The 26,954-nt window shown below is 42.5% G+C and overlaps 1 protein-coding gene across 1 annotated transcript; it reads left to right on the top strand.

Moving 5' to 3' along the window:
* The first annotated feature begins 7,443 nt into the window (after window positions 1-7,443).
* Window positions 7,444-24,945, top strand: LOC142218044 (putative ferric-chelate reductase 1). Its single transcript, XM_075286440.1, has 15 exons — window positions 7,444-7,633; window positions 10,262-10,404; window positions 11,826-11,917; window positions 12,426-12,489; window positions 14,244-14,429; window positions 15,155-15,256; window positions 17,256-17,403; window positions 18,493-18,609; window positions 19,448-19,560; window positions 20,858-20,944; window positions 21,598-21,689; window positions 22,748-22,806; window positions 22,923-23,060; window positions 24,318-24,340; window positions 24,853-24,945. Exons 1-15 carry the CDS (start codon window positions 7,444-7,446, stop codon window positions 24,943-24,945), a joined length of 1,647 nt encoding a protein of 548 aa, XP_075142541.1.
* Window positions 24,946-26,954: the final 2,009 nt, after the last annotated feature.

The following is a 26,954-nucleotide window of genomic DNA, read 5'->3' as shown; positions in this document are numbered from 1 at the left end:
GCGATGACGTCATCAGCGCCGCCAGTGACAAGAAGGTGGATGCCGGCGGCTCTTCAGGGGTGAGTATGAGAGTGGCTCACTGTGTATATGATGTTGGGGGGAGCGCTTATGATACTTGGTGGGGTGTATGATACTGGGGGGGAGTGTATAATACTGGGGGGGCTTATAATACTGGGTGGGGTGTATAATACTGGGGGGAGTGTATAATACTGGGGGGAGTGTATAATACTGAGGGGGCTTATAATACTGGGGGGAGTGTATAATACTGGGGGGGCTTATAATACTGGGTGGGGTGTATAATACTGGGGGGAGTGTATAATACTGGGGGGAGTGTATAATACTGGGGGGGAGTGTATAATACTGGGGGGGGTGTATAATACTGGGGGGAGTGTATAATACTGGGGGGAGTGTATAATACTGAGGGGGCTTATAATACTGGGGGGAGTGTATAATACTGGGGGGGCTTATAATACTGGGTGGGGTGTATAATACTGGGGGGAGTGTATAATACTGGGGGGAGTGTATAATACTGAGGGGGCTTATAATACTGGGGGGAGTGTATAATACTGGGGGGGCTTATAATACTGGGTGGGGTGTATAATACTGGGGGGAGTGTATAATACTGGGGGGAGTGTATAATACTGAGGGGGCTTATAATACTGGGGGGAGTGTATAATACTGGGGGGGCTTATAATACTGGGTGGGGTGTATAATACTGGGGGGAGTGTATAATACTGGGGGGAGTGTATAATACTGGGGGGGAGTGTATAATACTGGGGGGGTGTATAATACTGGGTGGGGTGTATAATACTGGGGGGAGTGTATAATACTGGGGGGCTTATAATACTGGGGGGAGTGTATAATACTGAGGGGGCTTATAATACTGGGGGGAGTGTATAATACTGGGGGGAGTGTATAATACTGGGGGGAGTGTATAATACTGGGGGGGAGTGTATAATACTGGGGGGGCTTATAATACTGGGTGGGGTGTATAATACTGGGGGGAGTGTATAATACTGGGGGAGTGTATAATACTGAGGGGGCTTATAATACTGGGGGGAGTGTATAATACTGGGGGGGCTTATAATGCTGGGTGGGGTGTATAATACTGGGGGGAGTGTATAATACTGGGGGGAGTGTATAATACTGAGGGGGCTTATAATACTGGGGGGAGTGTATAATACTGGGGGGGCTTATAATACTGGGGTGGCTTATAATACTGGGGGGTGTACTAAAGAGCATATAATACTGGGGGGGGGGCTATTTATAAGCACACAATACTGTGTGTGGATGCCACTGTGGAGCATATAATCCTGTGGGGGGGGGACACCTACTGCGGAGCATATAACACTGGGGGGCTACTGTGGTACTGTGGAGAATATAATATTGTGTGGTGGGCCCACTGCAGAGCATATAATACTGTCTGGGGTCCCCTCACTATTTATATCACACAGTATCTGTTTTATAGCAGACGTGATATTAGTACAGGATGTAAGAATATTACACGGTAACTATAAAACAGATCCTGTGCAAATAGTGAAAATTAATTGTTCAAAGTACCAAATGCCGAGACCTTTACATTTCAGTACAACGTTGTTTGTATTATTGAAAGCTCTGTAAAGCCCCACATGACTGTAATTTTTGGTCAGTAACTGTCCGCAATTGTGGATCCGCATAGTATTAAGTTTATATTGTCGTGTTGGCACTCTGCGAAAATTTTGTGGGTTTTGGGTTGCAGTTTGGGCACTCGGTCTCTAAAAGGTTCGCCATCACTGTACTATACAGTCCGCTATAGATAGGAATCAGCAATACTATTATAGTTATACTCTTTTTTTTAATCTTTTTCAGCCTCTCTTGTGTTTCCCCTCACTATCAGCCTCTTTTTCCTCATCTCACTTAGCGGCGTTCACAACTTACTTAAACGTATCCTAAAGCTTCATGCACACAACCATTTTTGCACTCCGAATGTCTTCCAATCTGTGTGTCTGTTGCAATAATTTTTAAAGCATGTCCTATACAGATCCATTTTGAAGGATCTGAGCCACACATGGAACAGTGAAAAAACATATATCATCCAATTGTCATCCAATTGTGCATGAATCCTTACTCCAGGAGATATTTGATCCCTCTAGATCAAGATCTATCTTTTCACATCTGAGTTGGTATTCCGTCCGGGAGAGTCCGCATGAGGACCCCGCGAACGGAATGCCAAATGCAATTGAAAGCGCTGTTCTGTAAAAGCACACGGACCTCATAGACTATAATGGGTTCCATGTGTTGGCCGCCCGCTGCCTGCCACATGATTTGTGCAGGCAGTGGGGTCTGTGTGCTTTTACTGCACCAGCATTTGCAATTGCGTTTGGTATCCCGTTCAGGCTGTCCCCATGTGGACTCCCCCGGACGGTATCCAAACGCAGATATTAACAAGAGCATAGATTTTCTACTCCTTATCCACAATTTTGCGATCAATAAACCCATACCCATACCTCCCAACCGTCCCGATTTCCGCGGGACAGTCACGATTTGAGTGACATGTCCCGCGGTCCCGGTTGGAGGGAGGTATGTCCCGATTTCAACTCAGATCTGCGTCCAGAGGACGCAGATCTGAGTTGAACACATGTGCGGCTGAAGCAAGGAGCTGACACAGGTCAGCTCCTCGCTTCGCCGCTGCCCGCCTCTCTCCCTGACACATGCGGCTGAAGCTGCTCGCGTGCTCACTTCGCCGCTGCGTCTCTCTCTCGCTGACACATGCTTGTAGACGCGATGTACAAGCCAGGAGCCGGCGGCAGCAGCGAAGCGAGGAGCTGACACAGGTCAGCTCCTCGCTTCAGCCGCATGTGTCAGCGAGAGAGAGACGCAGCGGCGAAGCGAGCACCTGTGTCAGCTCCTTGCTTCAGCCGGATGTGTCAGCGAGAGAGGCGGGCAGAGAGCGGCGAGGGAGCGGAGGAGAAGGTAAGTTTAATGTGGAGGTGGAACGTGAATCTGGGGGCAGATGAAGGAGAGGACGGCATGACACTGGGGGCAGAGATGGAGAGGACATGAATCTGGGGGAAGAGATGGGGGGACATGAATCTGGGGGCAGAGATGGAAGGACAGGAATCTGGGGGCAGAGATGTGGGACATGAATCTGGGGGCAGAGATGGAGGGACATGAATTTGGGGCAGAGATGTGGGACATGAATCTGGGGACAGAGATGTGGGGACATGAATCTGGGGGCAGAGATGGGAGACATGAATCTGGGGGCAGAGATGGAGAGGACATGAATCTGGGGGCAGAGATGTGGGGACATGAATCTGGGGACAGAGATGGAGGGACATGAATCTGGGGGCAGAGATGGAAGAGGGACATGAAACTGGGGGCAGATGAAGGGTGTATATGAAACTGGGGGAGAGATAGAGGGGGGACATATAATTTACGGGTGACTGTAGGAGGATTATACTGTGTGCGGGAACATGAAAAATTAATGACTGGGCAGGGTCAACACAAAAGCGGGTGGGGCTAAATATGCCACGGCGCGCTATGCGCGCCGCACATTTTGTCCCTCTTTCGGTTCTTCAAAAGTTGGGAGGTATGCCATACCCGCTGTTCTAGTTCTACACTTCACATCATATGCCAGACATCCAATGTGCAAAATGATGTTGTTTTTGTTTTTCTCTTGGGTGCTATTACACGTCCTGTATTTACTTGTGTTAATGCATCTGCTGTTTTCTCTACACCATTGAAAATTAGTATCACTGATAAAAAATGGAACACGCATGTATGAAACACACTACAGGCTGAACCAACTTTGATGTAATGTCCTTAAAACATGTCAAAATGAGACTCAGTAGTGTTTGTGGCCTCCACTTGCCTGTATGACCTCCGTACAACGCCTGGGCATGCTCCTGATGAGGTTGCGGAGGGATCTCCTCCCAGACCTGGACTAAAGCATCTGCCAACTCCTGGTCAGTCTGTGGTGCAATGTGATGTTGGATGGATGGAGCGAGACATGATGTCCCAGATGTGCTCAATCGGATTCAGGTCTGGGGAACGGGCTGGTCAATGCCTTCATCTTGCAGGAACTGCTGACACACTCCAGCCACATGAGGTCTGGCATTGTCCTGCATTAGGACATCCTGTATTAGGACGAACCCAGGGCCAACCGCACCAGCATATGGTCTCACAAGGGGTCTGAGGATCTCATCTCGGTATCTAATGCCAGTCAGGCTACCTCTAGCGAGCACATGGAGGGCTTCCAAAGAAATGCCACTCCACACCATTACTGACCCACTACCAAATTGGTCATGCTGAAGGATGTTGCAGGCAGCAGATCGCTCTCCATGGCGTCTCCAGACTCTGTCACGTCTGCCACATGTGCTCAGTGTGAACCTGCTTTCATATGTGAAGAGCACAGGGCGCCAGTAGTGAAATTACCAATTCTGATGTTTTGCGGCAAATGCTCAGCGTCCTGCACGGTGTTGAGCTGTGAGCACAACTCCCATCTGTGGACGTCGGGCCCTCATACCATACTCGTGGGGTCAGTTTCTAACCATTTGTGCAGACACATGCACATTTGTGGCCTGCTGGAGGTCATTATGCAGGGCTCTAGCAGTGCTCCTCCTGTTTCTCCTTACACAAAGGCGAAGGTAGCGGTGCTGCTGCTGGGTTGTTGCCCTCCTACAGCCCCCTCCACATTTGCTGGTGTACTGGCTTGTCTCATGGTAGCGCCTCCAGCCTCTGGACACTAAGCTTACAGACACAGCAAACCTTCTTGCCACAGCTTGTGTTGATGTGCCATACTGGATGAGCTGCACTACCTGAGCCACTTGTGTGGGTTGTAGAGTCCGTCTCATGCTACCACGAGTGTGAAAGCACAAACAACATTCAAAAGGGACCAAAACATCAGCCAGAAAGCATTGGTACTGAGATGTGGTCTGTGGTCCTCACCTGCAGAGCCTCTTCTTTATTGACTGTGTCTCGATAATTGCCAATAATTTCCATCTGTTGTCTATTCCATTTGCACAACAGCATGTGAAATTGATTGTCAATCAATGTTGCTTGGAGTTACATTCTGTTATTTTTTTGAGCAGTGTATAAACATGAAGATCAAGTCTGATACATTGATGCCACAATATTTTTGGCCAGCAACATGTCGGAAATGTTAGCTCTTGTTGCCTATCAATTCAATTGAATTGCCAGGCAGTGCTTGTCTCTTTCTTTCAATTTGCCCCTCCACTGCTGCAGTAAATAAAAAAAATAATGGGGACACAGTGAAGAAATAATATATATGATATTATGATTCATCCCTGTTCTGTGTTACAGTGTCATCACAGTACACGGATAATAATTTCATTGGTGGGGCGTTTAAAGATATTATACCATATGGTTTTATACGTCTATTGCTAGGATTTACCTAATGAAGGTAGTGGATAGCCCCTGAAATGTATAACCAATAACATCTCCACCTCTCTGTGAACCTCTAGATCCAGTTACCTTTAATTTGACTTCCCAGGAGTATTTCACAAAGCACAAAATAGAGGATAGAGTAATCTTCTACATGAATACAGATGCCATACAACTTCATGAAAGCCATGATACTAGGCGGCTTAGACAGTCACACAATTGAAAGAGTATTTGGTGAACTCATTCTGAGTAATAGTTACAATACACAATACCTATGTGATATATAATCTATTAGTATTGGTCATGAGACCTTCTATAGTTCTGGTTGCCCATGGATATAATATAATAGAAAATAAATAAGATATTGAAGGAATTTTGTCAAAAGGTGTAGCTTCATTTACATACAACACTCCCTGCGAGGTGGAGGATAATAACTAACACAATCTGCCTTCTCTTCCTACAGCACCTGGGACTGATCCATCCACAGCTTCAGACTCTCTTTACAGTGGACATCCTATACTCTTAGTAGTATAGTTATAGACAAGAAAAAATCCCGGTAAGTGTCATTTATTAGCTAAGGTTTTAGCATGTGAATTTTAGTTAAGCACTAGGTCTGCGAGTAGGATTTATACAGAAGAATCAATGATGGAGATAATGGAGTAATTCAGAGATGTACATAGATTAAATGGGTGTCTGGGATATTGGTGAATTGTAAAATGTTAAATTATAATTATATGTATTATTATTATTATTATTATTATTATTATTATTATGTTTATTAGTGTTATTATTATTATCTAATTATTGTAATTTAAATTTATTTTAGAATATACTTTGTGTTTAAATATTAGTTATTAACCAGAAGTTGAAACATTCTTACGGCTGACTATTGTTACAATTGTATCTATAAAGGCTCTTTATGAATATCGCCATCACCTTCTGTCATATCGGGAATATTACCTGACACAAGGTTGCAATGTTTGCCACTGTATAGGCATATTCAGATATATGTTACCTAGTGAGGTTTCTACTGCACCCATATGTACAGGAAAATCCAGTTGATTGTACGTGCTCAATATATGGCAAAAGAAGACTTCCTAGACATTGGCGTTTCAGGCCTTCTTCACATAACAGTGAAAAATCACCATGTGGCAAACTTTGTTTTTTCATCATGATACAGCGGGTTTCAAAACAATGACAGTCCAAATAATATATGTCCAATTTCTGGACGCTTTTCACAGATCTATGAGGGATGCCACATGAAAGTAGACAGCCATGAAAAACAGACCTGATTCTGATGAATAAGCATTCTGATGAATAAGCAAACTTGATCTGTAAAGTCTGATGGAAAGGAGCAAAAAGTGTTGTATATAGGTGTAAAACTCGCAGGACGGTTAATCATAAAATTCCCCATCTCTGTAGTGCATTGTCGGTGTAAACACTACTAAAATATTTTACTGTATACAGTGGTGTGCCAGAGACTGTAAGGCTAAGTTCACACGAGGAGCGTAACAGCGGATTTTGCCACTGAGAGTGACCGGGGAGCTTCCGACAGTCACGGCTTTTCCCTCCGGAGTACGGTCAAATGAATGGGCCGACTCCGGAGGTTGCTACATGCTTCGTTGAGCCGTGGAATCCGCCTGAAGAAAGGGTAGTCCGCTTCCTTTTTCCATGTGCGGCAACATGTCACTCACGGAATAAAGTAGCCTGGCGGTCTCCATAGACCACCATTATGACGTGGATTACGCGCCATAATCCGCCCCTCTGTGAACGAGCCCTAATGGAACATGTGGGATAAACTGAGATGTAACAGTCTCATCTGCATATAGAAAAATATAACCAACTGTGCTATTCAGAACAACTCTTTGCAATAAGTTTCCAGTTACATATGCTTAGCCTTGTGTTTGATGGCACCACTCCAAATGTAAAAAAAGGAACATGGTCGCCAGCTTAAATCAGTACATAAATCCATAGAAAGTTAACTGCAGAGTATAAGATTATTAGAACGTATGCCTATTGAGACTTACGCCCATTCTCTTCCATGTGTCTGTACAGGTAGCAATGGAGCACTCTATAGCTCTACTGATCGTTGGATGTTTGGGTACAGCGCTTGGATGGCCGTCTGGAAAGATAAATGCTTCCTGTGACAACATGCTTCCAGTTCACGGGGGCAACGTCCCTCAGTCATCGGTGTCCCCGTATGTCATCACCGTGTCTAATACAACTTTTGTTCCAGGGGATACTATTACAGGTAAGGAAAAAAATGTGGCGTATTACAATCACTGTAGGACCGCCATGATTTTGGAAATCGCAGCAAGTCAATTATATTCAAGGAAACGCTGGGAAAAATGGAGGTACAAAATGCTCATAGTCTTCACTTTCTTTGAAAAGTGCTGCAGGAAAAAACACAATGCGCTGCTGCTGATGTCATTATTGCTTTCCTTTTTTGCAATAGAAATACATGATAAATGGGGAGGATAATATCATGTTTGTTACAAAGTGACTTCTTTATGGAGCAGAAGGCTAAAAGCTGATGGAAAACTACATAAATGAGAAATGCTGGGGCTCATATAGAGATTTGCACAGCATGTCGCTTTGCATGGGAACTACCTGTCCTAATATGTCATTCTCCTGAGGTGGCCCTGCAGGGGAATTATACATGATATGATGATGTGTTCGCTCACAAATTACGGCTGCTCCCTGATGCATCTGGACACCCTGTGATCAGTTTATTGTCGGGGGACCTCTCTATCGGAAGAGGATATTCATAAGCAAACAACCCCTTGTACGTTCCCTTGTCTGTAGCTAGGCAGCAGTGAATTATTTTTGCAGGCGTCCCTTCTGCTACTTATAATATGATCTCAGATAACCTAAACTATTTCCTAGAAAGATTACAGACTAAAGCCGCCTTGTTAGGAGTTAGCCGGTGCAGGTTCACTCTGTCTGTATGAGAGTTAATGAGAATCAGACCCAGAGGGAACAATGGAGATTTGTGTTTTCCACTGGTTATTGTTAGAGAAGGGAGAGATAATTGAGAAGAAAAATGATCATTACATTGCTCTTGTGTCATGGTAAGTTTGGGACAGCTGGAAACCATGTGGCCAAAAACACACGTGGCTTACGGCTAATTGCCGCAGTTAGGCTAGGGCTACACAATGATATATAATTGAAGAGAAGTCGTGCAATGTGTAACATATTGTTGCACAAATTTTTTGGGAGATGTGATTTGACTGTCAGAACACAGTCAATTTGCAGACATTGCGTGCAAGTCCTAGTCATATGCGGCTCACTTTAAAGTCTACGGTCAAAAAGTTGTCTGCAACCAAAAACCAACAAGTTTAGATTTTCTGCAAAGTGTCACACACGTCACCATATAACTCTAAGGCCCCACATAGCTGGCTGCAGCCAAAAACTGCTGCAGGAAAAACCGCAGCAGAAAGCGACAGAAAGTCCCCAGAAGTTTCCTCTACAGACTTTCAGCTTCAATTGCACATATAGGGAAACCGCCAGCGTTTCCATGGGTGTAACTGACATGCTGCGATTTCTAAAAGTGCAACGGTTTTGGAAATCGCAGCATTTCCGTTCCACATATTTTTCTGCAATGTGTGGATGCGATTCGCTATAATCCACTTTGCAGGGATTGTAATATGCAGTGGTTCTTGCCATGTGGGACCTCCGCCTAACGCTATAGTCACACGAGCGTAAATAATGGCTGTGGGAAATCGTTTTTTTTAACAGATGTCACCTACAGCATTGTATTGAATGTCGGTGAATGGGGGAAAATGATATAACCATTTTTTATTTTTTTTCCTTAAATGTAGATTGTGAGCTCCATATAGGGCTCACAATATACATTTTTCCCTATCAGTATGTCTTGGGAGTATGGAAGGAAACTCACGCAAACACAGGGAGAACATACAAACTCCTTGCAGATGTCCTCAGTAGGATTTGAACCCAGGATTCCAGTGCTGCAGTGCTAACCACTGAGCCTCTGTGTTGCCCCTGACCTGACTGTTATTTTGACAGTCTTGGAACATCAAAATATAGCTTGTGTCCTATTTTTCTTCATTTTCTCGGATCCCTCAATACACTCAGGTGCAAGATAACGGTGAAAAAATCGAAGATTTTCACTGCCATTTTGCACCTTGGTTGTCTGAATGTAGCCTTACGCTGGGTTCAAACTAGCGTCTGTACTCCGTTATCAGGTTTCCGTCTTCTATTGCCGAGTCTGGCCGTGAGCGCTGGTGAGCGTTTTATGCTCTCCGCGGCGACACAGAGTACTGCATGTCCGACTCTGTGTTCGGTTTAAAAAAACGGTTTCGCCGCGGAGTGCATAAAATGCTCACCAGCGCTCACGACCGGACACTTTTCAAACCCATTCAAATGAATGGGTGTGAAAGATGCCAGTAGGTTTCCGTCTCCTGCCCTGTTTTGTGCAGGAAACGGAAACCTGAAGAACGGAGTCCTGGGCGCAGATGTGAACGAGCCCTTAGGCTGAAGCCCCTTGTTGCAGAAACATAGCATTTTTTTTGCAAATTTTACTGCATTTTATTTTTTTTAACCAAAGCCAAGAATGGCTACATAGGAAATGGAAAATATACTGAAAATCATATATCTCAGTGAAGGGTAAAGGAGACTCTTCTTGCTTCGGCCAGGTGTCTGGAGACCAGAAGTGAGCAGTGCTTTCCTTACTAGTTCTCAGTTCTACAGACTGTTGGAGTTGTTCTTCTTTCTTACGTTTCAGTAAAGAATCCTTCAAATGTTACTTGGCTTTCGTTACTGTATCCCATACAGAGTGAATGATACCTTATACTGTAAGAAATGTGACATCCATTGCTGACCCGGACTGACCCCCTACCATTATTCTTTTCCCTTTCAGTGACTATACAGTCAAAATCTGGTTCAGACACATTTAAAGGATTTCTCCTTGAAGCCCGACTAATAGGAGGAGACTGGATTACTGGAAGTTTTACTATCTTAGATTCAAGTATCTCTCAGACATTGACATGTGGCACACAAGCAGTAAGTTTATTGCTTGTAATAAATATTTTGTTCTTATGTATTATACAAAAGTTCTGAATTTAGGATCTAGGATTTGGATATGATAGCTTTGTGTTTCTGTCACTCTTTACTGTATTTTTGGTAAAAGCTGTGCCTTGTATTTCAGTTCAGCCCCATTCACTTTAATACCTTGTATACAAAAGGATAGTCCAATGATCAAAGCCCCACAAAACCACTTCCGCTCGGTTTCCGCCTAAAGTCAATAAAGAGAAAAGCTCTACTTGCAAAATGGGGGACACAACACTATTGTGACTATTGAGGGACTAAAGAGAGTAAAGTAAAAATTTTTAAAAAAGTTTTTGTTTAACTGTATTTTTATTGAACAGTGAATACAGAATAAGAAAGCAAGACACTGGGAAAGAATGGCATTACTGTTCTTGGTGTAACAAATAAGTAAATACCAATTAACAGTACTCGTACAATTACAACTCACTGGGATGCCATATAATGAGTGTGTTGTTGGTGTCGATGTTCCGCCTGCTCTGGCGTTTTGGCAGTTCTCAAGCTGGCCTGCCACTGAACTTGTTCCTCGCACCGTGCCTGTGATTGTTCCAGCACCTCAGCAGCTCGTTGGGTTGCCATATAATCAGTGTGTTGTTGTCATTGATGATCCCCCTGAGCTTTGCTTGAGGAGAAGCTTGTTGACTTCTGGCTACCTTCATAGCTCTCGTTGTTTTAGAATTTTGCGACAAATTAGATTTTCTTTTTCCCGGCATGTTTAAAATTGACAAACTGCAAATTTGGATTAAAGGGGTTTGTCAGGATGCTGCCTGGAGAAGATCAGATAATATGCAGATGCTTGTACACAATGGACACAGTGTTATCTGTGTGTTTACATATCAAGATAACAGACCTGGTTTTATCAGCAATCTCTAATTAGCTGAGATAGTCCTGCTGCCAAGAGCGGTTTAATATAGTATGTGAACATAAATTCATAACAGTTGTAAAGCCATGTCATTTACCGGGATAAAAAGTATCCTATGTGCCAAATTTCATCCAAATCCGTTCAGATGTTTTTGCACGATCGAGTAACAAATACACAAACATCCAAACTTTTGCATTTATAATATTAGTAGGATTGCTGAATCTGAAAATGTCTGAATTGAAATAATTTTTTTTATTTATCTCATACAGTAAACTCTGTTAGAGAAAAAATAAATCACAATTCTCGTATCATGAGTAGATCGGTAATAAAACATTTAAAAATCTATTAATTTTATATCACCGTAATCGTACGGACCTGCAAAGTAATTGTAACAGTAAATAATTTTTACTTGAAACCTAAAAAAACAATATCAAATATGTCCGTAAAATTAATATCTGTCTGCTGCCCATGCACCGATGGGTGAATAATCCCTGTATACTTGCTTTCCTCTGTTTAGAATGCAGCTGTCAGTCATACAGACAGTAACCTAAAAAAGAGCATCAGCGCCTCCTGGACAGCCCCACAAGGAGCAGGCCCTGTGCGCTTCAGGTAAGTACTAGAAATCTGACAGATAAGAGGGCATTCGCTATTTCAAAGTCATATATTCTTAAATCAAAGCCACAAACATTCCTTACTAGAATAAGGCCAAGGCCTCACATAGCGAGCAGCGGCCAAAAAGCAATGCGGGAACAGCAGTGGCGGAAATGCATCACGTTACGAGTCTAGGCTTGTACCCGCCAGAGGATGCTCTGATGGACCAGTCCAACCTTGTTGTCAATTAACCAGTCTATTACCCAGAACAAAGGGTATCAAGTTTCCATTTATGGCCATCCATCTATGGCTAGTCCAATGTGTGTATATGTATTATACTGTATACTGTATATGGTATATAGTGTCTTGGGTCCCCTTATTTTTTAATTATAATGGAACTAGAGGTTTTTTTTATGTTAGTAATATGTAATACACTACTCAATCCAATACAGAACCTCTGTAAATAGTACACACTACATGGCACAAGTGTTATGCTGCCGATTTATTCTTTTTATTTTATTTTCAGAGCAACCATTTTGAACACTTACAGCACCTTCTGGACTGGAGTAGAGAGCGGCGTCATAGAGGCAGTAAGTATCTCTGGTGCATATAATGCTGAGCATGGTCTTTACTATATTATAAGCGTGAATGCTATGAAGTGTACACATAGTACTTAAAGTATATCATAGAGTAATACATGAATAAGGTATTTATGGCATACAACTGGATGGTATACCGATTATAGTCTTTTCTGTAATGGAGATCATTAAGGGCATAATGGAGTGCACCTCTGGGTGCTGGATTTTGCCAATGGAAGGCGATCACAGCTTTAATGGAGTGCACCTCTGGGTGCTGGATCTTGCCAGTAGAAGGGGATCACAGCTGAACTGCTCCCATTCAAGTAAGTGGATTGGCACTACAGTTCCCCTGGAACCACTACTATATGAATGGGGCTACTTCATTGCTCCTATTACTTGAATATGAGCAGTACCACACATACTACCCATCCCCTACCAACTTCCAAAACCCTGAGGCTACTGCAACAGCTGATCTGTGTAGGGCCGGGGTGCACATTTGACAAGAATAGTTTGTTTTCCCTGATACTGCATATCATACCAGGCAGTAACGGGTACAGGTCAGGTTAAAGGGATTCTATGATGAAAACTGTATTTTTTCTGCCTACCATGTTGTAATAGCCTTAAGAAAGACTATTCTTCTCCTACCTTTCGATGTCTTCTCCGGGCCGCCGTTCAGTAGAAATCCCGGTTTTCGTCGGTATGCAAATGAGATCTCTCACAGCACTGAGGGCGGGTGAGAGAAATCTCCAGTACCGCCTTCATCTTCGTCTGGAACGGATCTTCGCATCTTCTTCCACAGCTGGGTTCAAACTTCTAGGCCTTTGTCCTCAGGCAAAGCCAACTGCCATTTTCTTGTGACCGGCAGGTATGCGCAGTTTGAACCCAGCGCTGAAAGAAGACGCAAAGAAAGGCCTTTCCAGACGAAGATGGAGGCGGCGCTGGAGAGTTCTCTTGCAGCATTGGGACACCCCCAGTGCTGCGAGAGAACTTATTTGTGTACCGAGGTAAAACCGGGATCGAATGGTGGCCCAGAGAAGACATCCAAAGGTAGGAGAAGAATGGCCTTTCTTAAGGCTATTCCGATGTGGTAGGCATAAAAAATACCATTTTAATGATAGAACCCCTTTAACAATCTGTTATCTCATTGTGGGTATGGGCCCTACAATATTAATATAGAGTCCTAATGTATGAAAGTTCCTTGATGAGTACCAGTGTATTATTGGAGAAAATACATATCACAACAAGGTTTTATAGGGCATTAGTGTAAAGGAGAGCTGGAGTACTGCTCTTGTCAGGGCGGGAGTTATTTGGGGTGCAGGGTGAGGATTCTAGGGCTCAGCATTGTCAGTTGGTAGGACCTTTTTGGTTTGGTGACTCCCACAGATGTGGTGGAGTAGCCCTTTAACTGTGTGGATCACTGCTGTTGCCACCTAGGTTGGGTTTCCAAATATTTGCCACCTTGAATACCCAATCTCACCTTAAGAATTGGGTAAGATCTATCCAATGTTTATAAGGGAAAATCCAGGAATCAAGATCTGAGACCAAAGCCCAAGCAAAAGGAACATAACCCTCATTTCACGCATGATTGAGATGGCAATTTACATTAACGTGGGGCTCCAAAACTGAATAATAGAGAAATATTTGAAAACTGGAGAAACAAGGTATTGGGATTAGGTTATAACCAATTTATAGGCCCCCTTTAATAGGATACATGTCCATGATGTCTGTGCTGCGAGTGACATCCATGAAATTCTTCTTTCTTCCAGTTGCAGATATCTGGTGCCACGTGCGGTTCTCAGAAGTTTTGCCTCACTCATCCCATAAACTGCAGTCCTAATGACACTACCTGTCTCTTCATGTCCGCATCTCCCACCGGCAATGGATATGTGTTTGAAATGAGCGGCCCTACACCTGGATATGTGGCTATTGGGTTCTCTAGTGATCAAAAAATGGTGAGAGAAGATTTCTACATCTTCTTTTATTGAGATATATAAACGCCTCAACATTGACATTGCCATAACACTTACATACCCTGGCATGCTGTTTATAAGGGTGCTATTAGTTTCCTATCAGTTTTTCCACACCGAATGCCCTTGGGCTTGGAAAGATTGTCCATTGGCAGTTCTCTAACTAATAACTTTCCACATGTGAATGATGGGAGACAAGTCTGGAGACATTGCTAACCCAGAAGCAAGTCTAAGCCACACAGGATGTTCACAGCAACAATAAGCAATATAGTAATAACAGAAGAGTTTAGGTAGATTAGTCTTGGTGCTATTTAGGCTCTGTAATGTCAGAAGGGCGGTGTCAGGCAGGGGGTGTGATTTAGCGCTCCAATCAGAGCCAGCAGTGTCCGAGCTCAGAATCACACCCCCTGTCTGCCCCTGCCTGACACCGCCCACTTGACAATACAGAGCCTAAATAGTATATCAGGCACCAAAATTAACTGCATTGATTGCTCAGGAATGGTGGGGGCTAGAGAAAAAATTCCAATGGTGTCAGAATCACCTAATAAATTATGTAAATATCTGGACTAGTTGAAAGATGGTGAAAGTTCCTCATAACATAATGTATAAAATATATATGCTGAGGGTCTTAAACTAAACATAATGCACCATATTAGGCCATGTTGAATCATTTTGTATTAACAAACATCATCTTTTATTGTGTTTTTCAGGGAAATGATGAAGTTTATATTTGCACCAAAAACTCGTCAGGGCACATTTTGGTACAAAAAGGATACAACCCAGGACCTGTTGCTCCAATTATCAGCAATACTGTGAGTCCATAGATGCACTTACAGCACCTTTCACTGTGGAGTGGTCAGACCGCATTGTCTTTATAATCTCTCATTGTAAGCCATTGAGACCTAGGCACTTTTAATTCAGTCTTTAATACATTTTTTTTTCAGGAGTAAATTTAGTAAATATAAGCTACTATATATAACAGTTCGTACATATGGCCATATCATAAGTAATGCAAGTATGGCACCTGCTTGCTCTCTGTTATCTATACTGTGCATTGTCTTGTATAACTACAGGTGAATTCAGCGCACTATCGGCTTTCCCGTTCTGTGCCCCCGGTGAAGATCTATCGGTGCCAGTACCGTAGCTCTTCAGTGTCAGAAGGGCATTTCTGACAGTCAGTCAGGAACACCCTTCCTCACAGTAGCATCTATATCTGTACTGTGAGAGCGGTGAGGAACGCCCCCTCCCCTCCTGATAATGCTCGTCCATAGACGAGTACTGGGGAGGCGTTCCTGCTCAGTGTCATCGACTGTGGTCAGAAACGCCCTTCTGACAGTGACGAGCTATGGTACCGGCACCGATAGCTCTTCAGCGGGGGCACAGAACGGGAAAGCCGATATCATACAGACTGCATTACAGCCTCAAATTCTGTCCTGAATTCTGTAAGTTTGGCTCATTAGATCCATAGTTAGGATAAATCTTTAACATGGTCCTTAGGCTAAGAAGATATGGAGGAAAACACAGCATAAAATGCAGTGGAAAAGCCTAAGGTCATGGGTTACATTTCTGCAGTGTTTTTGCCCGTTGTAGAAACACAGTGGAAAAGAGACTCTGCATTTAAAAGTCAAAGTTTTGCTGCAGAAATTTCTGAGACTGAGGTTAACATCCAACATCCAACATCAACAACAGGCACATCTTCATAGTATCCTGTGAAACTCTGTCTCACCGCATCCAGAGACGGAGGTTACATTACTATATCCCCCCCCTCTCTCTCCTCCCCTCCCTTCACTTCCTTTCCCCTCCTCTCACTATACTCCTCCCATCTCCAGCCCTTCCCTCTTGTCTCCTCACTTCCTGTCCCCTCCCCTCACTATACTCCTCCCATCTCCAGCCCTTCCCTCTTGTCTCCTCACTTCCTGTCCCCTCCCCTCACTATACTCCCATCTCCATACCTCCCCTGCCGTCTCCTCACTTCCTGTCCCCTCCCCTCACTAAACTCCTCCCATCTACAGCCCTTCCCTCCCGTCTCCTCACTTCCATCTCCTCCCCTCACTACACCACACCCGGCATACTTACCATACTCAGCGACACACGTGCAGCGAGCTATTACGCCAGCATCAGCTGCCTGGCAGTGAGGCAGATCGGGTAGGGAAAAAGGGAGAGGAGTGTTTTGAAAGGGAGGGGGACAGAGGGTGTGAGAGGGAGGTGTGGTGATGGAGATCTCGGATTCTAATGATGGCTGCTGACGGTGTAGTGGGCGGGCTTGCTAAGGAAACAGGGAAGGGGGAGTGTGGGAGAAAGGGATGGGGTCAGTGAGAGAGGGAGGAGAAGTGAGGCATCCTGGAACTTGCAGGAAACACAGAAGACGAAGATATAGATGTAAACAAATGCAGAGGATGCAAAGAGCTCACTGAGAACCCCAGAAATCATTCAAAACACTGCTAAAGGTATTTGGTGACATTTATTAACCCATCAAGAGCACGAACAGACATTTTTTGTAAAATGATTTTTTGCCCAGAAAACCCCTTTAAGCTCACCTCAGACAATCACCTTGTACATGAGCTTCTAAGGAGTATTCCCACCTGAGACATTGGGAACTGCACATATCTAAAGAACAGTGGTCCCTTATTCTTGTCGTATGGCTGAAGTTAGTGGAGAATATACCATGTGTGAATATGTATTTACTTCTCTGGAACTTTAGGGAATAGCCCAGCCTGACCAAGAATAGCCAAGACTTACTTGTAGAGGTTGACGGTCCAGTTATCACTATCTCTGGAGCTGACCAGTAAAATGATTTTTTTTATGTTACAGAACACAGCCGGGTCAATAGTATCATCGTATAAAGATGGTGTATTAAAATGTTCCTTTATTACTGAAAGCAGAATCTCATTACAACAAGGATCAAATACAACTTCCACCTTCTATGTCTTCCTGGTCAGTGGCCCTTCTAATGCAGACGGTGAGTAAGGAAATCAGATACTTTTTACACTGCTTATTCAGAGGAATAGTCTGAGGCGTCTGATATTTTTAGGTCTTAATATGTGGAAGAGTTCCTAAAAAAATGATCGAGATCAACACATTCATAGGGCATAGGCATAATGGGGCGGATGTATTAAGACTGGAGTTTTGAATGCCAGTCTTTATAAAGGCCCCAACTGGTACAAAATGTGCTTAAGTTATCAGGATGCTGAGGTCCCAAAATAATTCAGGTACACACCTATGTGCCATGGTAGAAATATGCCCTGGTACTTTCCGCTCCACACTAGGGTTGAGCGATCGGGATCAGAAAAGATCGGATTCTGATCGGCGATCAAGTAAATTTCATGATCGCGATTGGAATTCCGATTCCGATCTTTTCCAGCGGGATCAAGGTCAGAGGTTATCTCAAGATCGGCTCAACCTTCTTCATGTATATATCATTAATAGGGTTGAGCGATCGGGATCGGGAAAGATCGGATTCCAATCGGTGATCGAGCAAATTTAACGATCGGAATCAGATGACAAATGACCAGAAATCGGATTTCAAATCAATCCTGAAATCTCAAGATCAGCTCAATCCTACTCCACATACATTTGCGGAAAGTGGCAAGCTAAGTGCCAAACAGGGGATCTGCCAAATCTGTCAATGGTTCACACTATACGCTGGCAGTTCCTGATTTATAGAGATCACTTCTTAGCAGTTACTCATCACAGGCAGGATTGCAGTGAAAGAGAACACCTATATTACATACCGGCTGGTAGATAACACAATCCACCAATGACAATCAGTGATGGAGTGGCTGCCTCCTCCCACCAACAAACTCCAGGTTCACACGGTGGGTGTATAGTGTATGTCTAAACTGCTGTTCATAGAGCAAAACATCAGCTCTGGCAAGATGGCTGCCCCCATAAGTGTGCACAGACAATTTCTAAAAAATTACAAACAAATCAGAAAAAAATATGTTTCACTATCTGGTTTTAATCACTGTAATAATATAGGCGATATATTATTTTTAAGTGTATATAATAAATAGTAAAAAATGTTCTAAATGTAACATATTCTGCATAGGACAAATCCAGAAACATACAAAGGTGGTGATATCCAGCAGTAAAGTTAACATGTCTTCAACAACTAGTTACACAACTAGTACACAGATTGGAACTAGTCCAGTGGTGCTGGGTCATGGTGAGTATTAAACTATCAACTTCATTATTAAAAATTCCTGTCTTTTTCTCAAGTAATATATACATGTAGATTAAGAGATAGATATAGAATAATTAGCATATATACTTGCTTTAGTATAATGTATGAATGACAATACAAAAACTTTGCCATGGATATACAAAGCCAAGCGTACGATTAGATCCCATGCTTTGATGTTGGGTAAGCCTTTAGCTGACCATACACCTTAGGCAATTTTGGTTGAACCCACTGTTTCTTTGGGGTCGACAGACCAACTGGTGTGCATGGGACGTCCCAAGGAAGATAAACTGCCCCCAGATTTGTCTGGCAGTGACGTTCTTTACTCTCCCCATAGAGAATACATGTATGTTTGTGTAGGAGGGTTCGGGAGAACAAGCTATCGGACGTCAGCTATCTATAATGTCTACAGCCGGTCTTACCCAAAGTAGGATTTTGGAAGGCGTTTCTCATAACAAATGATGCAGTTTTTTATTCCATTCTATATCCCCTGCAAAAAGAGGTGATACTCCAGACACACCCAGGCCCTTGAGGAGATCTGAAGGCTCCTCTGCCACATAAGCAGGCTCTAGTATTATAAATGGCGTAGTTGGGACCTTGGTGAAGATTTGGCATTGGAGTCCAGGAACTTCAAATTTCTACTGACAAAGCAGTAGTCACATACACATCTGAAATATCCATCTTACTTCCACCAAAGTTGCAACCAATCCCAGAAGAAAACAAAAAATGTATCATGTAGGAATATTTCATATGAAAAGGAATGTTATTGGTAATGTTCTTGGTGCAGTATAACTTGTAAGACAATGTCCCATCTGTTTTCCAGGTGCCCTCATGCTGATTGCCTGGATGACCACTGGAAGTATTGGGATGGTTATGGCTCGCTACTTCAAGACTGCAGCAGGGAAACCATTCCTTGGGAAGGCTGCATGGTTCCAGGTAAAATAAAGGAAGATAACATCTAGAAATTAAAGCATTTCATTTTTATCTGATCCTAAAGATTGACTTCTTGGCTTTGGAGGTAGAGCCACCTACTGACATACATCAGCTCCTTTGTTTAATGTGCGCTTGTTGTGCGCTTAGTTTTAGGCAAAGGCAAAACAGTATGTGCGGGGCTCACGTGATACAAGGACAGACCAGAAGAGAGTGGATAATTTGGCAATGCTGGTTACACCATCTGCATTACTATGGTGCCAGTTGATTTCCTTTTTATGGGGATATTTCTGTAGGGCAAGGCCATAATGCCGAAACTACCACTATTTTCTGCTAGATTATAAAAATTGTTTAATGGCCGTTCACTGCGAATATCTTCATGTTTATTTCGGTACACATGCCTAGTTCAGCTGCAACATATGGTTTAATCTTAAAGGGGTTGTGCAGGATAAACTGAGAATTAACCCCTACACTAAACTCCCTCCCCCCACCTAATGTCTAATTTACTGCAATTGAAAAAAAATCTATAATTTTCCATATCCCTGGAGCGGTCATGTGACCACTCAAGGGACATTTTCTCATCTGGTGACGTTTTGTTTCACTGCCTCTGAAATGGAACATCACCATTACTCTTCCCCCTCCCCTATCCTCATCAATACTTACCAAACATTCCTTTGTCCAGGACGGCTCCTCTCCTCTTCCTGTCTTCTAGTAGTGGGAGGAATAGGTTAGCTAGGGGGATGAGAGAGGGTGGTACGGGCTAGTAATTGGCGGGATCACTAGACTAGAGAGAGATGGGGAGTTGAGAGGGGCTAGTAATGGCTGAGATTGCTAGGCTTAGTGAGACAGGGAGGGTGGGAGGAGCTATTAATGGCTGGGATCACTATGCTAGTGAGACAGGGAGGGGGAGTGTAAGAGTGAGAGAGGAGGGGGACTGAGTAAGACGGAACAACTAGTGTAGAAGCTACACAACAGGAATTTAACACCTCTTAAACTAAAGCAGAAGATGCAGCAGCAAGCAGCGACACCCAGAAATCACTTCAAACACTGTTTAGAGGTATATGGGCGTACTTATTAACCCATCACTAGCACTAACAGATCTTTCTTTAAAAAAAAAAAGAAAAAAAAAAAAAAGAAAAGAAAAAAAACAAGACCATGAGAGCTTTCCCTGGAGGAAGGCAACATGTGGTAGCTGGTGAATGTAATAAATATATATATATTGCAATCATCCTTGCTGTATATGCATTTTTACTATCTATGAATAGCTATTTATATAGCTCACCCAACCTTGTTCTGTTTGCAGGTTCACATCTTTCTCATGGTATTAACGGTGATTCTGACCATAATAGCATTTATTATGGTCTTTGTAAATGTAGCTGGATGGAGCGGTGTAAGTATTTTCTACCAAAAAGTTAAATAATACAACAACTGCAATACAGAATTTATAATACCTAAAATATTGACTGATTTACATAATTCAACAAATGACAATTGGTCACCTCTAGTAGTTACTGTATAATAGGGACACAGAAAGCTCAGCAATAGGTGTAGGACATCCTGTGGCAAGTGCTTTCCCAGGAATGTCTCCACCAAATTGCAATACTTCTTCGGCCTGCCCGGTTCGACTGACAATCGAACAATTACGGATCAGCTTGGACACCAACTTCACAACCTACAAGTGTTGAGAATATGCAGGCCCAATTGCAACAACTGTAGAAAAATGTGCCCAAGTATATCATACAGAACGTGTACCTGGATGCCCTTCTGTATCTCATCTTGTATCCAGGATAACGGTGGCCCAACAGGGTATTAGAGCCTCCTTCCCATTGTACTGTTTTCCTCAATAAAATTATCATTTTGCTCTAACATTGTAATCACTTCCATATATCATCATTGTATTCACACATAGAAAGTTTCATTCAATGCACAACTTCTTATTATGTTATTTTTTTGTCAAGAACTTAAAAATCTGACTATGCTTAGTATAGGATGTCCAGTACCAGTGAGAGAAACTCTTCTAGACTCTGCTCTTCTTCTATACAGGGAGCTCATCCTGTTCTTGGCTGCATAGTTATGATATTGTCTTTCTTTCAACCGATGTTTGCCTTTTTCCGCCCAAATCCTACGCATGAAAGGTAATTTTTTTTAGGTAGTTACATATTGTTACATGTCTACAATGGCTTATCATGTAATTCTTCAGTGATTACTGGAATCTGGAATGATCCAGACAAACTGGAGATGAAATGCTCCGCAGTCATGAGACAGAGGCACTACAAACCAAGACGTTTATAAGATCTCTAGAAGGTGTTAAGATGGATCTCTAGTGATCTGACACTTATTCCCTATCACAAGGCACAATTTTGCGCAGCATTTTCCATTGAGTTTTTGCTGTCTTTTTTCTTCCTATCGAACATATCGGAAACACACTTGCCCTTCCATGACTAAAATTTACATGCTGTGTTTTTCAAAATGCACACATCTCCACCGCTCTTTTTTTTCCTGCAATGTTTTGATGAGATTAATGAAATCTTGTTTACTTTGCTGGTTATGTAAGACGCAGTGTTTTGTATGGCTGTGAAATAGTAGAAGTAAAAAATGCCGTGTTACTGCAACGTGTGGCATAGCCTTATACTAGTAGATGCCTCTGCTTCTGGGAGATGAGTAAGGGGACAGGACTGTACAAGGGAGCATGTTATGGAATTGCTAGGACAGCAATTCCCCAGTAGCTGCTGGAAACCCTGGGGCAGGGCACAAGAGACATTGAGACCTAAGCTGAAGCCCCCCACTGTCCCTTCCTATTGCCAGGCCCTATCCTACGTAATAGGCGGCAACTCGAAGACGGTCCCTTCCTATATATGTGATACACAAAACGCAGACAAGACGGACAACAACAAAAGGAGGTCAGCTAGCCAAGGGTCAGTAAACAGTCGAGCAATGCAGTGCCAAATCGGAGTCCAAAAGAATAGTCAGTAGGAAAAGCCAGAGGTCAGGATTAGAATATAAGTAATAACAGCGACAGAAGCCGCATGCGAGCAGAAGGTGTTGCAGTGACCCGAAGGGGCAGAGATGTTACAGAGCACCAAAAGATCTCTTCCTTAAATCCTAGACAACCCCTTTAGGAAATACATGTATTCCTTTAATAATGTATCCAGGAATGAAGCTTCTAAATGTATATACACTAATGTAATTGCAGGCGATTCATCTTCAACTGGGGACATGGGGGGAATGCATTTGTGATAAAAATTCTAGCAGGTAAGACAAGATTATACCAAGATTATACAAAATAGCATGCACATTAATATTTTTGAACACAATGATATATGCTTTACTTATAAATGACTAATCGTGCCATGTTACACCATCTGTAGTTGCCGCCATCTTTCTTGGCCTTATTCTTGTGGATATTTCACCAAACCAATGGTTGCCCAAGGTGATGGGAGGATTTTATGCTTGGGAAGTCCTCTTCTATATTATCCTGGAAACCAACATGCATCTAAAAGCAAAAGGTTAGTAATATTATTAAGAATATTATTATATTATTAAGAATTATTATTAGAATATTTGCTGCTTATCATTATATCATTAAAATGTTTTTTTTTTTCTCACTAACTCGTAGGAATAGCCTTAAGAAAGGCTATTCTTCTCCTACCTTTAGATGTCTTCTCCGCGCCGCTGTTTCGTAGAAATCCCGTTTTTCGTCAGTATGCAAATGAGTTATCTTCGCAGCACTGGGGGCGGTCCCCAATGCTCAAACAGCACTGAGAGCATTCCCAATGCTGCAAGAGAAATCTTCAGTGCCACCTCCATCTTCGTCTGGAACAGTCTCTCTCCACGTCTTCTTCTGGTGCTGGGTTCAAACTTTCATTTTCTTGGGGCCTCTTACCTCATCTTACTGTGTAAGCAGCTACAAGAAAATGGCTGAAAACTCAGACTGATCTACAGTAGGAAGACTCTGACAGTTGGGTCTCCCTTAAACTGTCCATTAATACAAAGTCAGGAAATTCATTTATATGGTTACATGTGAAGTAGACAGAATTTTTGATGGCAACTTCCCACCACATAGGTAGTTGTTTTCTGAGTGACAGAAAAGTTGGGGACATCAAATATAACCTTATAAAGTCTTTGTTATTAAATAGGATTTGTCATGTCTTCTCACCTCTTGTGTTGTATATAATGCACAAGCCAGTGATTCCCATCCAGGGTGCCTTGGAAATCTGCCATTGGGGCAACACTCTGGTTGGGAAATGACCGCATGCCTTCACACAATATTAGCTGGGCCCTCTTTTGCTAAAAATTATTTTACAAAGGAGCTATGGTTTTGGTTAGACAGCCTGGTAAAGTCCCCAACTGCCCATCAATGATGCTGGAAAGTGGAGGACCACAGTACACTAGTTCTTAATAATGGCACCAATATTTTTAGAAAGGGTGGTGGTAGAGAAAAAAATTACAACAGAATGGATTTAGCAAAGTGTTGTCAGACTATGGGTATATTAAAGACACGACAGGTCCTCTGTAAAGGGGTTGCTCTAGTAGAGAGATTGGTGGCCATGCCAAAGTCTAATACTTTTTCATATGCCGCAAGTCAGCCATTGATAATGCAGCCTCTGGAAATGGAGAAAATCTTCTAGTTCCAGGTGCCGATCTCGATTATAGAGCCCATCACCCTGATCGATTTACCATTACTGTGATTGTGATGGCCATCACTGGTGAGGCTACGTAATTCTTAAAAATAATCCTTATGTTTTCTGTTTTTGTCCCCACAGAGGTATATAAAAATGACAATAAGGTAAGTTATATAACATTTAAGCTATATAATATTTAATATTTTTTTAAAAAACTATAGTCAATCGACACCATTTTTTGGATGTTGCAACACATGTGGCCTTCCTTAAAGGAAATGTAGTTTGGAGCCCTTAAACCAGCACATTCTTAGGATTCTGGGGTGGTGGATAATGGTTACTGGTGGGTAATATGGGTATTTATGTATATGGTGGATGGTTAGTCTCCACATTATTGTAGATATGGCATATGTGGATTTCCAGATGAATTAATTGATACTTGTGAGTTGAGATTAATGTGATTTGTGTATGTGAATTTTTGTTATAAGGAAGAATGTTTTTGTTACTATTTATTGGTCATTTATTGAATCCCACCTACTCGGTCCTATTCATCCACATTGTCCTTTGTCCAAAGAAATAATCAAACTATATTGATAAAAAAATTGGAGAAAAAGTTATCACCTCTATGAGAGCATTTATGTCATACACTGATCTAAAACGTGAACCTTTTCTGTTGCAGGTGCAGGTTGAGACCGTGGTGTTTACGGTCTTCATTATTGGAAATGTGGCCTTTCTAGTAGCATTGTTGGTTGGTATCGGACAATCGGTCTAATGTGGTGTCCTGCTTGGACAGACAGACTTTTCTCTGCCAAAGAATTACCAAGTAAAGAACATTATCGTCAACTGTAAAAGATTTCCTTGGTGTATTTGAAACTTGCCAACGTGACTATACAGAATGCACTGTGTGCGCAGGACGCCTGTGTGATGTTTACAGCCCTCCAAAAATGGATACCTATGAAGAAAACACACAGATGTGATCGAAGCCACATAATATCTATATAATATCTGTGATTTTATTAAATTTTTTGTACCGTACTTCATATCAAGATCTACAGCTAAAAATACTAAAGAATATTATATGGAAGACCTGACTTTAATTTTTGAACCACTTACATGTCTATTACATTAAAAGGGTCCTTTTATTTTCCATAGTACAGCTTACCCAAGAAAGGGCAGGTATCATAAAGGCAGGGACTACTCCTTCCTCAGGCTCACAATCGTAGAAAATAGAATGTGTCAAACAGGAACAAAGATGTAAAGAGGCGTGCAAGCATCATATTTAGAAGTATTGACATTGCTCCGGACTCTTCTCATGTTCACATATGACCCGGCATTCTTCCTAAAACATACCAGTCAACAAGTTGTGCGTGATTTCAGCTCAGCCCCGTTCGCTTCAATGAAGCATTCCAGAAAATTCTCATGTGCAGGCATGGCATAGTTTCTAGAAGGAAAGCAGCCATGTTTTACAATCCTAGAAAACTCCATAAGGGATAGTTCAATCTAAATCTCAAAGGATCTAAAGGCGTCCATTGAAATGAAAGAAAATTTAGTGTTTATATTGTATCCTGATGGTGCTGAAGGCGAGGATAGTTATGGCTCATGGTATTAGATAAAAGGAAGTGATCATGATCAGAGAACCCATCTTTTGTCACATACCTCCTCATAAATAGGAGCTCCTTAAACCCTTTAAGTTGCTGGTCATCCTAGTACTCTTTGTCTTCAAGTCTTCAAAGGAATATGTTGGACTCCTGTGTCCTTTTTCAACCTTGTTTTTTTATCAACTATGTTACTTTATGATACTACTGCTCTACTATTTCATCTGCTACATTGTGATACTTTTCGAAACCAGATCTTGTATCTGTGACCAGTCATTAACCCGTCGTGTTCTAGACTGTCCCAGCTTCTGCTGATTCTGCATTGCCCCTGGCTCTTGGCTACAGACCTGCCTATCCCATGAGCCTGTTCTACCTGTAACCTGTGGTGAACATTAAGACTAAGAGCCTATATCTTGTGTGCTTAGAGTGTATCCTGGAGTCAGTAATGGAAGCCAGGGGCAGATGGCACTCAGTGTTAAGTAGTGTGATGCCCATGGTAAGGTTTGAGAACCCCAGACAGTGAAACAAAAGATCTCAGGACTCACTTTATAGATGCTATGAATGGCTATGACATAACTAAGGCTATGCAAATAACTATTAACCTAGATGTCTACTACATGAAGAGTATAAGCCACCTCTGCATTAGTTGAGTGACTACTGCGATCTATTATTTGACTACCCAGAAACCCTGAGTCCGAGCTAGTGAATTATGAATTTTGTGGCAAGACCCCAATCCTGATGTGACTCCACCCTCTCCTGGACAACGATCCTAATATTCTAGTTCTTACCCCGGCTGTTCTTGGCATCTCCTGGATCCATGTATAGGACTTCTGCCTGGCCACAGCCCAGCAGTCTTGGGGGCATCTCCTATTCCTAGTGAAGACTGCTATGCCACATCCTGCCCTGCCACTTTGGTGTTTTGGACTTTTACTCTGCTTCACTTTTGTATATTACACCAATTTCTAAATAAAGCAATGTTACAATTTGGAGATCTTGTTTGTGGGTGATGAACTCTAAGAATTTTGGGTTTGGACAAACCTGGAACTTTTATAAAATTCGTAACTAGCACCTTAGAGGCCTTTAGGGACCTTGTATTGTGTAGAGGGGAGGACATTATATTGTATGGAGGCCACTATGGGACATTATACTGTGAAGGGGACACTGTGGGACATTAGACTGTATGTAA

Source organism: Leptodactylus fuscus, chromosome 9 (genome assembly GCF_031893055.1).
Source record: "Leptodactylus fuscus isolate aLepFus1 chromosome 9, aLepFus1.hap2, whole genome shotgun sequence".
In the NCBI taxonomy this organism is placed as follows: Eukaryota; Metazoa; Chordata; class Amphibia; order Anura; family Leptodactylidae; genus Leptodactylus; species Leptodactylus fuscus.
Note: the sequence above shows the minus strand (reverse complement) of the source record. Positions and strands in the feature narration are given on the sequence as shown.